We start from the raw sequence: 13,399 nt of genomic DNA, 5'->3' as shown, positions 1-13,399 counted from the left end.
AAACCTCTGATGTGAGTGCACAGTATTATTTTCCAACAAGAACTTTGGGCAATTCTAAAAACTCAGTTTCCAATAAATTAATTGTAATTTCTTATTCAGATGTATATTTCTTTAATATTTTATTATATATATGTAAAACATATAATAAATTGTATGTAAGTATATTTATAAATGACAATAACGAAAGTCAGAACAATGGTTGATAAAGTCATGCCTGCTTGTATACCAGTATGGAGTTTCCATAATAATTACTTAGATACAAAGTGGAAGTGGCATCATTAAAACAGACAGACTGCAAGTCCTTACGTCTGTCTGTTTTAATCGGCAAGATTTTAATTTTTCTGCAATCCTGCGAAACTAGATGTAAGGTTTCATTTCCACTGCTGCAAACAAGAACTGAATCATCCTCACAAACAGTTAATGACCTCGGCCTCTGATAACTTTCGTCCTGGAAAGTGGCAAGTAACGAAAATTTCATCAACAAAGACTTTCCATTGTCAGATACAAAGAAACTACTCCCACACACGTTAACTTCTACACAACCAGGCCAACCTAAAGTACCTTCTGTACTATCGCGTACAACAACTCCGTCCAGTGTCATAATTTGAATTTGCGGTGGATCGGCGAAGGTTACCACAAATGTATTCTGATAGTAAGCTATCCCTCTACATTCTCCGTTGACTTTAATTTCCCTGAATGGTGTCAGTTTCTCATCAAGTATTGAAATAAGATGAATTTGTTCCAAATGTGGCGATGTAACAGCAATCTGGTTAGTGGCTACGAGCGTAATATCCCACGGCATACATTCAGGATAATCCGTGAAGAAATACATTTTTGTTTCATGTCTAACATTAAAGCGGACTTGTTTCTATTATCTACGCATAAAAATGTGTCTGATGATAAAGAAAGCATGTTTGAAACAATGGCATTGTTTTTGTCAGCATTTGCATGAACATTTATTTCACTAGAAAATACTGGTTTAAATACAGCAATGCTGCATTCCATTGAAGGATTGTAACAAGAAGTATGTGAAGAAAGTTTTCCCAGAGCCCAACTTTCAGAAAACATCGCGTCCAAATTACTGTTACATACAAACATATGCTCAGTGAATACCGTATTCACATTTTGTTTCATGTCTTGCTCTAACTGACTCAGTCGAGCTTCTGTTTGCTTTGCTTCAACAAACAGGTCAGCGGTTTTCTTTGAGTGTGACGTTAAACATTCAGCAATGTCATCAAGTTCATACTTGATAGTTTTCAGGAAATCCTCATGTTCAATAATACTTTTTTTCATTTTCTTTAGTGAGACGGTCACATTCCTTTAGTATTGATTGTTCCATCTTGCTTAGATAATCTTCAATCTCCTTTCGAAACGTTTTGATTTCTTGAACTGCAAAAACAAATTCTTCAGCACATGCTTCTTACTTTTCTCTGTTGCCATTATCTTGGAATCAACCTTTGCTTGGATCTTCTCTAGTTTAGCCAGAGTAGCTTTATATTCCTCTCCGTTTGTGAATTCGTCAGCTATATCTGGGATAAACTCAACCTTGCACGTTTTGTGGCCAATCACCATACAATTCTCGCACCCAGATTTGTCATGTTCTTTGAAGAAGTACTTGATTATCTCTAATTTATGCTTATCACAGGTTAAAGTACATAGTTGTTTGACAGTGTGTGGTTCAACATTTATCGGCATATTACCCTTATCCAGAATAGTAAGATGCTTACTGACAGTAACTTTGCGATGATATTTGATACATGTTTTACAAAGATACTCCTGGCAGTTCTGACAGAAACCATCGGCTTCTAAACTCTACCCTTCGCTTGAACAAGGTTGACATAAAACTCCATGACATTTAGACGACCCCGAAGATGACGTAAGACCTTGAGCTCTATCTCTGGTCTTTCCGGATACCTCCTTTCAATTGAAAACAAGAAAAGCATTGATGCAAAGCATCAAAGGGCGTCCAAGCAAGAAATGCAGCAGGTGCAGATGAACTAGTAGATATATGATGACAAGATATTCTTATAAACTTTTCAATGGTTCATTGTTTTTTACCAGAATTGTATATCACTTATGAATGAACGGACGAAAGACATTGTTCATTATTTATAACTTTGATTGGCATGCTAGAAATTAGAATATTACTTGTTATTTCTTTATGATCGTGGTTATTAATAGCAACGGATATACATGTATACAATCATTTATAATCCATATGTGTAACGCATGATCAACACCATACTTGTGTAATTGTCCCTTATTATGTTATCGCTATTAGCGAAGACCCCCTCTTAAGGTATCTGTTCACACTTAGTAACAATATGACACTTGTTACATTACCATGTTGGTCATGTTGAGCATAATTGTTTATTATACAATAATTGTAATACCTATTTTAATAAAAAAAATACAGATTTTATGAATATTCTTTTCTTTTTTTTGTTTGTGTTTTATGCGCTATTTTAATACTGAGTTTTTACGTTTACTACTATTTTAAGAATTCAATTGTCATATTGACCGACGATTATAAGTCAAAACTTAACTGGAAAAAGTCAGTAAATCATGGTTAATCTTTCAATATTTAATATTGTTTATTCTTAAACCATATACATGTACATTGGTCTTTTTCTTTATCATTTTTTAAATTATCAATCAATTGAATAATTCAAAAAATCTGATTTTTTACTTTGAATAATTCCTCGGCATCTTTACTAAACACGAATTACAAATTAAATGAAATGTTTCAAAGTTGATAGTGTCATATTAATGCCATAAAATGTACATTTTTTCTCAATTATTGTACTTATTTTTTGTTTTTATCTCATATAGATACAATAAAACATGCGATTTGTGTTGTTGGGTTTTTTTTCGAATTGTATGTTTATGTATAATAATAATCAATAAATTTGAGAGTTGATCTGTGTTTATTAATTATTGTAACCAAACTAAGTGACAAACATTCATTTTGAAAAAAAACTTATTTATCTGTAAAATATTTGTTCTGTTCTGTAACGATATCAAACATCTACTCCAAAACCGGGAGAGACCGGACAATAAACGTGTGGTACTATTCGCCGTTCACTAGTAAATCCCGGGAGAGACCGGGAATTACCGATAGGAGTACATCCCTATATAAATAGATTTTCGGAATATTTAGGTCACCAACTCATCATTCTATTAACAGCTTTCGGAATAACATGCCATAATAACCCGCTGTGTACTACAAAATGATAAACAAAAATACCCCGAAGAGCGCGATTTATTGACGGAAAAGGTTATTTCATTTGAAAATGTTTGCATTGCGAAATTCTCCAGTTCGCCATTTATTGTACATATCGCGACTAATTAATAATCAAGCACCCTCATACCGATCGGAATGATCGGCTTTTATTATGAACAACTATAAAAGGCTCGAGAAGTTGCTGTCGCCCTTTCACAAAATCTGATTTCATTCCATAAGGGCGCCGCGCTTCGGCGCGGACGCCAACAACGTTATTCTTTCCAGTGCATTACTCCAATGCGGTCATAAGACAACATTAATTGTTATATCCTGTGTACTCACAATAATTAGTCCAAACAGAGAAGATATTTTTTTTTTCTAATTAAACCACATTAAACTGATGTTCAATCTGCAATTGTTAATGTGTATTTTTTTTATTTCTTGATACGATAATTTATATTTTTTGCAAAATACCACATAAAGATATCCTTTCAGTACATTGCCGACAATGTCATGCACGATAAAGAGCACATTTCAGCCCTTTCCCATCAAACTTCGCAAAATTATTATCGTCGATGATGATTACTTTTGTTTATATAATTATTTCGACTACTCGTATAGATTGTCTCTGTATTTGATAAGCTACTGCACAGATATCTTACCAATACTCCATTGCTGAAAATGCATTATACGTGTTATACTTATAGAATATCTGAATATGACAATGTTGTATATGTGTATATAGTGAGATTATTTAGATCGATAAAGGAGAGAAAATGCCAGGAAACTCCATTTAACCTCGATTTCATTTTTGTGAGTCCAAAATTTCATATCAAATCCTGAATGTAATTAAGTAACAAATTTAAGTATTGTCAAATTATCAAAAATGATGGTGAGTAAACATGAAATAATTAAACGCAAATATATTGTCTTAAATATATAATTATTATGCTCATCTTTAGGCAAAATATTTTATTGCAAAACTGCCTTGAAATCTAGGAAATTCTCACTGAAAATGTCTAATTTGAAAAATACAATGCAAAAACTATGTTTGTGAATCTTCATTTCCTTTTACTGGTCAAGTTGAATTGCTTGTTGTTGTTTTATTTTATAAAGGTGCCAGTTTTTCAATGGCACCATGAATTCATTGTGTGTTTACCCAAAATACTACATTATATTCTTTGTTTGTACTCAATAGATGAAAAAGAAAATTGCACTGAAGAAGTCATCTAGCCGAAACGTCTTTATTATGAAATAAATAATTATTGAATGTTTGTGATTGTGTTGTTAATTATACTCAACAGTTGTTCATGTTACATTGAAAAAAGAGACAGTATAGCAATTTAAGTATTTTCAATTATCAACAGTAAGCATAATATATCTTTAAAAGGCATATATCATAGTAATGATCACTGTTGAATTATTACAAAATACACATTCAAGGAAAATAAGATGTTAGAAGTGGTACAAGCAAAACATCAAGGGACACGGACAGGACACCATTTTAAATTGTTACGGTGTTTGTCTGACAAATCACAAAAATGCATTATATAATATAAAATGTATTATCATGATCAGAAGTCTTGTTTTTAGTGATAATTTGATGAAGTATGATATAAATATCTCACCATGCTTTAACTTTGCTAAATGAAAGTACATGTATAGTAAATTCAGAACAATAGATTCTTGCTGCTTGTATACCATTATCCAAGTATCCAGAATTGTTCGGATACAAATATCATAGACAATATAAAAGGAATACAAATAATGAGCAAGTCTAAACCCTGTGTATAGTCTTACAGTTCTATGGGGAAATAATTGTTTTTACTTCCTCTCAAAACAGAAACATCTAGATTCCTGCTTATTTTCGTGAAAATTTTGAAAATGTATTTAAAATTAAAATAATGGAAAGTAAATAAACAAAGTAATTTACACACTGCAAACGGCACTAACAATCCACTTAAATTACGAAAACACGAGGTAAAAATTGCAAAAAAAGCCCTTACTGCATTAGTCATGCAGTAGCAAAATGGTGATAAATACTGCAAATTTAGTCATTAATCGCACACAACATAAAAATTACAACTTGAATCTTCAAACATTTGACTTTTCTTAAAATCATTTGTTTTCTCAATTTTGATTTTCTTGATTTTTTAGCTTAAATGGGAGCATGAAGTTTTAAGTGTTTATTTTATCAAAATTATTATTGTTTTAAAATAGATTGCAGACAAAAATAGAAAAATATGATGACGTATATATTTCTTATTATCTCGAATAGATATATTTTTTTAAAATGTTATTTTACACTGACTTCACTTAATGGTTTGTACTTTTTACGTATGCATGATAGATATCTGAGTTTCCAGCAAACTTTTTATGTAAGTGCACAGTATTATTTCCACTGCTAACAACAAGAACTGGGCCATTTTTTCTGACGCTTCTATAAATTCCTTTCCAATTGATTGGTTGAAATTTCTTATTCAAATGTACATTTCTTTAATATGTCATTCTATATATCCGACACATAAAATAATGTGGTATATAGGTTTACGTATTTATGATTGTCTTTGTTTAAGTAAAGCGTATATACAGTAACATAATCAGCGACAATGTCAGTCAGAACAATGGTTGATAAAGTCACGCCTGCTTGTATACCAGGATGGAGTTTCCAGAATGGTTACTAACATACAAAGTGGAAGTTACATCATTAAAACAGACAGACTGCAACCAATTGAGCCTATCTTTCTCAATCGACAAGATTTTAAGTTTTCTGCAATCCTGCGAAACTAGATGTAAGGTATTATTTCTACTGCTGCATACAAGAACTGAACCATCCTCACAAACGGTTAATGACCTTGGATACTTAAAACTTTCGTCCTGATAAGTGGCAAGTAATTTTCCATCAAACGAAAATTTCATCAACGAAGACTTGTGTAAATCAGATACAAAGAAACTACTCCCACACACGTTAACTTCTACACAACCAGGCCAACCTAAAGTACCAGCTGTAATATTGCGTACAACCTCTCCGTCCAGGGTTAAAATTTGAAGCTTGGGTGGACTGACAAAAGATACCACTAATGTATTCTGGTAGTGAGCTATCCCTCTACATTCTCCGCTGACTTGTATCTCTCTGATTGGTGTCAGTTTCTTGTCTTTAACTGAGAGGAAACAAATCTTCCCAATACCAGGTAATGTAACTGCAATCTGGTCGGTGGCAGCGAACGTTATATCCCACGGCCATGATTTCAAGAGAATCTGTGATGAAATACATTTTTGTTTAAGGTCTACCATTTTAATAGAGTTGTTACCTCTATCTATGCATAAAAGTGCGTCTGATGATAAAAGAAGCATGTTTGAAATAATGACATTCTGCTTGTCAGTATTTGAATGAACATTGATTTCACCATCATATACAGGTTCAAATTCAGCAATGCTGCATTCCTTTGAATGGTTGTAACAAGATGACTTTGAAGAAAGTTTTCCCAAAGGGCAGCTTCCAGAAACCATCGCGTTCAAGTCAGTGTTTCGTACAAACTTATACTCAGTAAATGCTGTTTTTACATTTTGTTTCATGTCTTGCTCTAAATCACTCAGGCGAGTTTCTGTTTGCTTTGCTTCAACAAACAGGACAGTGGTTTTCTTTGACTGTGACTTTAAACATTCAGCAATGCCATCTAGATCAGACTTGAAAGTTTTCAGAAAACACTCATTTTTAGTTACAGCATTTTCATTTCCTTTCCTGAGACGTTCACATTCCTTTAGTATTAATTGTTCCATATTGTTTAGATAATCTTCAATCTCCTTTCGGAATCTTTTGATTTCTTGAATTGCTGAAACGAATTCTTCAGCACATGCTTTCTGGCCTGTCTCTGTTGCCATTTTCTTGGAATCAACCTTTGTTTGGAGTTTCTCGATTCTAGCCTGAATGGATTTATATTCCTCGCCGTTGATGAATTCGTCAGCTATATCTGGGATAAACTCAACCTTGCATGCCTTGTGGTCAATTACCATACAATTCCCGCATCCAACTGTATCATGATCACTGCAGAAGTACTTGATTATCTCCAATTTGTGTTTATCGCAGGTCAAAGTACACAGTTGTTTGATAGTTTGTGGTTCAACATTCTTCGGCATATTACCCTTATCCAAAATAGCATGATGTTTACTGACAGTTACTTTGCGATGATATTTGATACACGTTTTACAAAGATACTCCTGGCAGTAGTTCTGACAGAAACCATCGGCTTCTAAACTATCACCGTCAGCTTTACAAGGTTGACATACTTTACAACTTTGAGATGACCCCGAAGATGAAATTTGAACTTGATGTTTATTTTCCTTCTTTCCCGAAACCTCCATTGTATGCACTATTTATATCGGTGGTTTAGAACGTTTGTTTACTGTTGAATAATGTTTTGACCTATCCTCTTTCCCATGTAATCGTGTATAAGTCCAATATAATAAAACTTAAGTCTACAGATTTACGTAAGACAATTTTTAAATCATTACGATTTTAGACGTAAAATATGCAATTTCTCTAGACGTTCAAGTGCTGTCTTGTCAACAATATATAATTGCGCATATCAACCAAGGCTTTCAGTTGTTAGAAGATTATTGATTATAGTATATTCATATTTTTGTCGTCTTTTGAAATGACATGAAAGTATGCGTATATACAATTCAAAATGAAATTCAATACTTGTTGAAATACACTGATACAAAAGTAAAGGAGAACTCCAGTTTAGAAGATTATTGATTGATATTGACTAGTATATTCATTGGTAATCTTGAATATTTATCTTTGTCGTCTAAACTTATGAGTATATAAATTCAGTACTACATGTAGAGCAAAATGAAATACAATACGTATTAAGATAGGCATATCCAAAAGTAAAGGATAGCAGAATTGATGTATCAATTCTCAGTACATTGTTGTATAATAATTCACGGTTTGTGTTCAAATGAGCAGGAATATAATTATAAAGCATTGAAACGATAAAACGTGCATTATCATACTTTATTATACCTCACGTAAACTCTTTAATATATATAGATAGCCTAATGTGTACCAATTGTAAAGCCTGGAATGGTCTTAAACATGCTGAGTTGTTTTTGTATACATTCATTGCTAAATTTCACAGGCGTGAGAAGCCTCTACCGAACAACATCCACATCCGGATAAAAACCGCTATAGAAACTAGTTCTTCATTCTGCAATATTGTTACATTCCGACTACGCATCATTAAAATATTGTTTGCAAAGTTGTTTTAATGCTTTGAAAGTTCCAAATGTTCATTTTCGTGAAATAATAGACTCTACATTCCTTTAAAGGAAACAAAAAATAACAGTTCATTGATAAAATCGTAGTATATACCTATGCGTTAAACTTCGTATATACGCATGCGCTTGTAAGCAAGAATGAATACATCGTAAATATAGTAAAGTCGTCGGAATTATATAAATGGGACGATGTAAGATAGATATTTAATCAAATAAAATTCTGTAGATCCTTTCAATAATAATACTCATTACTAGGATAACTGTAGATCCTTTCAATAATAATTCTCATTACTAGGATAACTGTAGATTCTTTCAATAAATAATACTCATTACTAGGATAACTGTAGATCCTTTCTATAAATAATACTTATTACTAGGATAACTGTAGATCCTTTCAATAATAATATGCATTACTAGGATAACTGTAAATCCTTCAATAATAAATACACTTTACCCGGATATTGACCTGGCACTTCATTAACTTTCGTAAAGGTCATATGAATAAATACTGACCTGTAATTATCGAATATATCGATATATTTGCTAACCTCACTCGTCAGTGAGGTGTGGCGTATTGGTATAGATGTCGGACTACCAATCTGATGGTCTCTGGTTCGATTCCTTACCAACACCACGTTCTTTTTTTTATAATATACTTGCAAGAATTAATTTGAAATCGTTTTATTCAGAACATCTGGTTTGAGAATACCTCTTAAGTGGTGTTTTATATACAAATATATGTTTTATTTCATTACCGTATCTTTCTTTCAACGGTCCTTTTTGTAACATTATGCAATTGTATACATGTATGCTTTAGCACATACACGCTATAAAGGCATATATTAAAATACTACATAGATAGTACACACATAAAAGGTGTGCAATAGTTTAAAGAGAATGGCAATTTTAAAATGAAATAAAATAAAAAAATAAATCGGTGAAATTGGGTTCGAACCTACCAGTTTATGTCTGCATTCTTCAAGTGAACCCTCTTTACCAACTGCACTAGAGAGATTTTTTAATTAACATCATTTTAACAATTAGATATTTATACATTCATATCGATTTACAAGTAGATCGTAACGTTTACGGAATATAACGACTACAGGGTCAAATGCAAGAGTGCCAGGTCAATGTTGTTGGACAATAACTGTAAATCTTTTCAATAATAAGAACTCATTACTAGGATAACTGTAAATAAACACCTTTATTAAACAACAAAACTCGTTAAAAGGACAACTACTTTTATAATGATTACTTTTTCCTATGATAAAATTAAATTCTTTCATGATAATCACTTAGTATTAGGAATAATCCTCTAATTTACATGTTTTTTTAATATTATTATTCATTTAACTATTTAACCATATTATTATAAAATAGCCCTACCATTTCTAACAAAATCTACAAAGCCAACAGAAAAATGTTTGTTTAATAACATTATCTTTAATAAAATGATAATCAAATTTAAAATTGTTTTGATATATAATTACTGTACATGCTCTAAATAATTTTGACTCTCATGACAAAATCTTAACCAGCACATATTATGTAAATATAGATTACATTATATATACTTTGAAACTTGCAGCGTATTACGAAATGAAATCCTATCGTTTTGTAACTATTCCAGAAAAAGTTTTAAATAAAAATCTCAAAAATCTTTGAAGTATACCTTAAAATTTCAGTAAACGACCATGGAGCTATTTATAAATATTCCAAAAGGGAGAACTGTAAAACCAAAATATTTATGAATACCGTTCTCTTCCCAAAAAAAAATCCTAATAAAGTTTTATATTCTTTATGTATGGATACTATACGTGATGATAACCAGATTTTAAATCTTAAAGATTAGATTACCATTTTGACAAAAATCTAAAGCTTTTTTCTGACCTTCAAACTTGACTTTCCTTTTTAACACGTGCTTATTAGTATGACGTAAATTTGAAATAAGCCTCTCTTTACCATTTGAGTTTACTGAAACAGTCAACAGATTAACACAAAAAGGTTTACTTTTAACTTCAATAACGCATTGCTTTTCTAAAAGTTCAGAATAGCTGAAGTAACGAATTTGTGATGTTTCACAGAAGAAAGATTGTTTCTTAAATAAACAGAACTAGGCAATGTCTCAAACGGAATATTAAATCCGTTTCTTATAACGTCTTCTATAAATGTATTAACTTTGAGATTTTTACCGTGTATATTGATACTGTCTTTGACTGAAGTTATATCATTCTTCTTCTCGATTAATTTTTTTTATCTACTTCCCGTTACTGGCGTCTGGTTTTTTCTGTTATGATTGAGGGTTGCAGCTTACTGGCCATATATCTCTGGGTGTACGGGCAGTCTCTGGCAAAGTGTCCGAGCAGATTGCAGGAGAAGCAATGACCGAAAGGGCGACCGTTGTTGAAAAAATGAACTTGGCTGGGGTTGAGCACGTGGTGATGGAAAAGTCTGACTACTTCCATATAGACTATATCTGCGTGACCTATTTGCCCTTGCAAAAGCGCCTCGTAGCTTACATGTAGTAGCATCAACAGTCGTCATTATCAGCAAGCGGGTCAGCGTCATATTCCCAGACGGTGTCCCAGCCATGTTAGTCGGCAATTTTAACAGCTTGTTTCGTTTAAGAATCTCCAAGGCTTCGTTATGAGCAATATCTTTGATGGCAGAAACGTACTTGAAATCACACAATGCCTCTATTCTATTCAAATTGTTCAGGCATTCAGAATTGAAATTAAATTGTCTTTTACAAGAATCTGTTTTAATTCAAAAGTACCTGCTTTAGCCGGTTTATTGCCGCTGAAATTCCCAAATCTGAATTCTAACTCGTCTAAGATTAAGCCTCTCTGTTTATCCAAAGCCTGTGTTCTATAATGTCGTTTCTCACCGGAGTCGAAAGCGTTCCATTTTCATCGCTCCCCCTCTGGGAAGTGAAACCTCTTCCTCGCTCATCGAGTAATTGCAATACAAATTTGGTGAACCGTCTGTACTGTGTAGTAAACCTCGAATGATTTAAAACCGCGAACAAACTCACGAAAATCTCGTGCCCCGTGCATTATTCTACCCAATATAAACCAAACACCAAAAAGATTAAAAAAATACCAAAAAGAAAAGAGTAATAATACGGCTTGCAGTTTTGTAATAAGTTTTTTTCGTAGTACGAGGGACGGGCAGAAAATATCCGGACTTTTCATGCTCCTCTCTTATATACAAACATTATATATTGGTGAAAACTACATTCATTCGCCAAAAACGTGGTCAGTTTATTTTCAATGATAGTCGTGATTACACAGTATTTTGCCCTCTGTTATATGTTAGGTGTTTCGTCTATCATGGACTCTTTGTTAGAGGACCAACGCTCTGTATTAAAGTTTCTGGTTGCAGAAGGTTAAGAAAAAGCCCTGCCACATTTTTCAGAGGCTCAAAAAAAGATTTTCTGATAAATTAGTATCACGTTCAACCTTCTACAACCGGGTTTCTCAGCTTCGTGAAGGCAGAAGAAGTGTTTTTGACAGGCATAGGACTGGGCGGCCAGCTGAGGCGGTGATCCTAACAATGGTAGCAAATGTTAAAGCTTTTGTCAACAAAAATCGTCGATTAACTTTGGAGGAGGTAGCCAACAAATTTAGCGCATCGGCACACAAGATTTTACACGAACACCTAGGCATGACCGAGGTAAGTGCCAGGTGAGTGCCTAGACAGCTGTCTGCAGATCAAAAGAAAACCAGAGTAACCAATGCAAAAGAACATTTAAGTCGTTTTAATCGTGAAGGAGATAAGTTTTTGAACCGCATTATCACTGGAGATGAGATGTGGGTTCATTATTCCGAACCTGAAACAAAAGCTCAGTCAAAGCAGTGGAAACGTGCTGGTTCCTCACCTCTTAAAAAGTTTAAGCTGTCTCCTTCGGCTGGCAAAGTCATGCTTGTTAGTCCCCTACCAGTTTACCGCAGGGGGCTTTAGGTTTGCCTTCCGTCCGTCTGTCTGTCTGTCAGTCCGTCCGTCCGTCCACAAAACTGGATCCCGCGATAATTTGAAAAGTACTGAAAATATTTTTATGAAACTTGATATATGGATAGATGGCAGTATGGAGATTATGCACGTCTTTTTCTTTTCTTCCTATGTTGAAATTTTGGTTGCTATGGCAACAAATAGGCTTAAAATATGGCACATTTTACACATAAACTGGATCCAGTGATAACGCTGTTATGAAACTTGACATATGGGTAGATGGCAGTCTGGAGATTATGCACGTCTTTTTCTTTTCTTCCTATGTTGAAAATTCTGGTTGCTATGGCAACAAATAGACTGAAAATATGGCACATTTTTACACATAAACTGAATCCAGTAATAACTAAAAAATTACTGGAAATATTTTTATGACACTTGACATATGGGTAGATGGCAGTCTGGAGATTATGCATGTCTTATCTTTTCTTCCTATTTTGAAAAAATATTGGTTGCCTTGGCAACAAATAGGCTTAAAACATGGCAAATATAACAATTTTTGTGATTAGTCAAAAAGAGCTGAAAATTTTTATGAAATTGCATCTTTAATTCATTATTTCATTTAATTAGTTATCTCCTCTTTAAGAATTTTGCTTTTAAAAATGTTATATTTTGGTAACAGGGATGTTTCAAATATTAACTTTAGAGTGTCCTTCAGTCCGTCTGTCTGTCTGTTCATAAAAACTGTTTCCTGTGATCACTTTTAAAGAACTTTTCCAACAAATTTACTTAAGATAGAGAAAAATTGCAACATGAGTGAAATGTCAATGGCCCTTCAGAATGTTGATGGGGTTCTAACAGGTAGAGTCTTATGGATTGCTTGCAATTCTATGATAATTGCTTGCTGCCTTTTGGGATTCACGAGGAATGATACTTACTCAT

The 13,399-nt window shown here is 33.2% G+C and overlaps 1 protein-coding gene across 1 annotated transcript; it reads right to left on the bottom strand.

Moving 5' to 3' along the window:
* Positions 1 to 5,860: 5,860 nt before the first annotated feature.
* On the bottom strand, positions 5,861 to 7,585 carry LOC132715658 (uncharacterized). Its single transcript, XM_060698695.1, has one exon. It carries the CDS (start codon positions 7,583 to 7,585, stop codon positions 5,861 to 5,863), a length of 1,725 nt encoding a protein of 574 aa, XP_060554678.1.
* Between the last annotated feature and the right edge of the window lie 5,814 nt (positions 7,586 to 13,399).

Source organism: Ruditapes philippinarum, unplaced genomic scaffold, assembly GCF_026571515.1.
Source record: "Ruditapes philippinarum isolate M1 unplaced genomic scaffold, ASM2657151v2 ctg15673_1_1_1_1, whole genome shotgun sequence".
Taxonomy (NCBI): Eukaryota; Metazoa; Mollusca; class Bivalvia; order Venerida; family Veneridae; genus Ruditapes; species Ruditapes philippinarum.
This window is presented reverse-complemented; position numbering and strand designations above follow the sequence as displayed.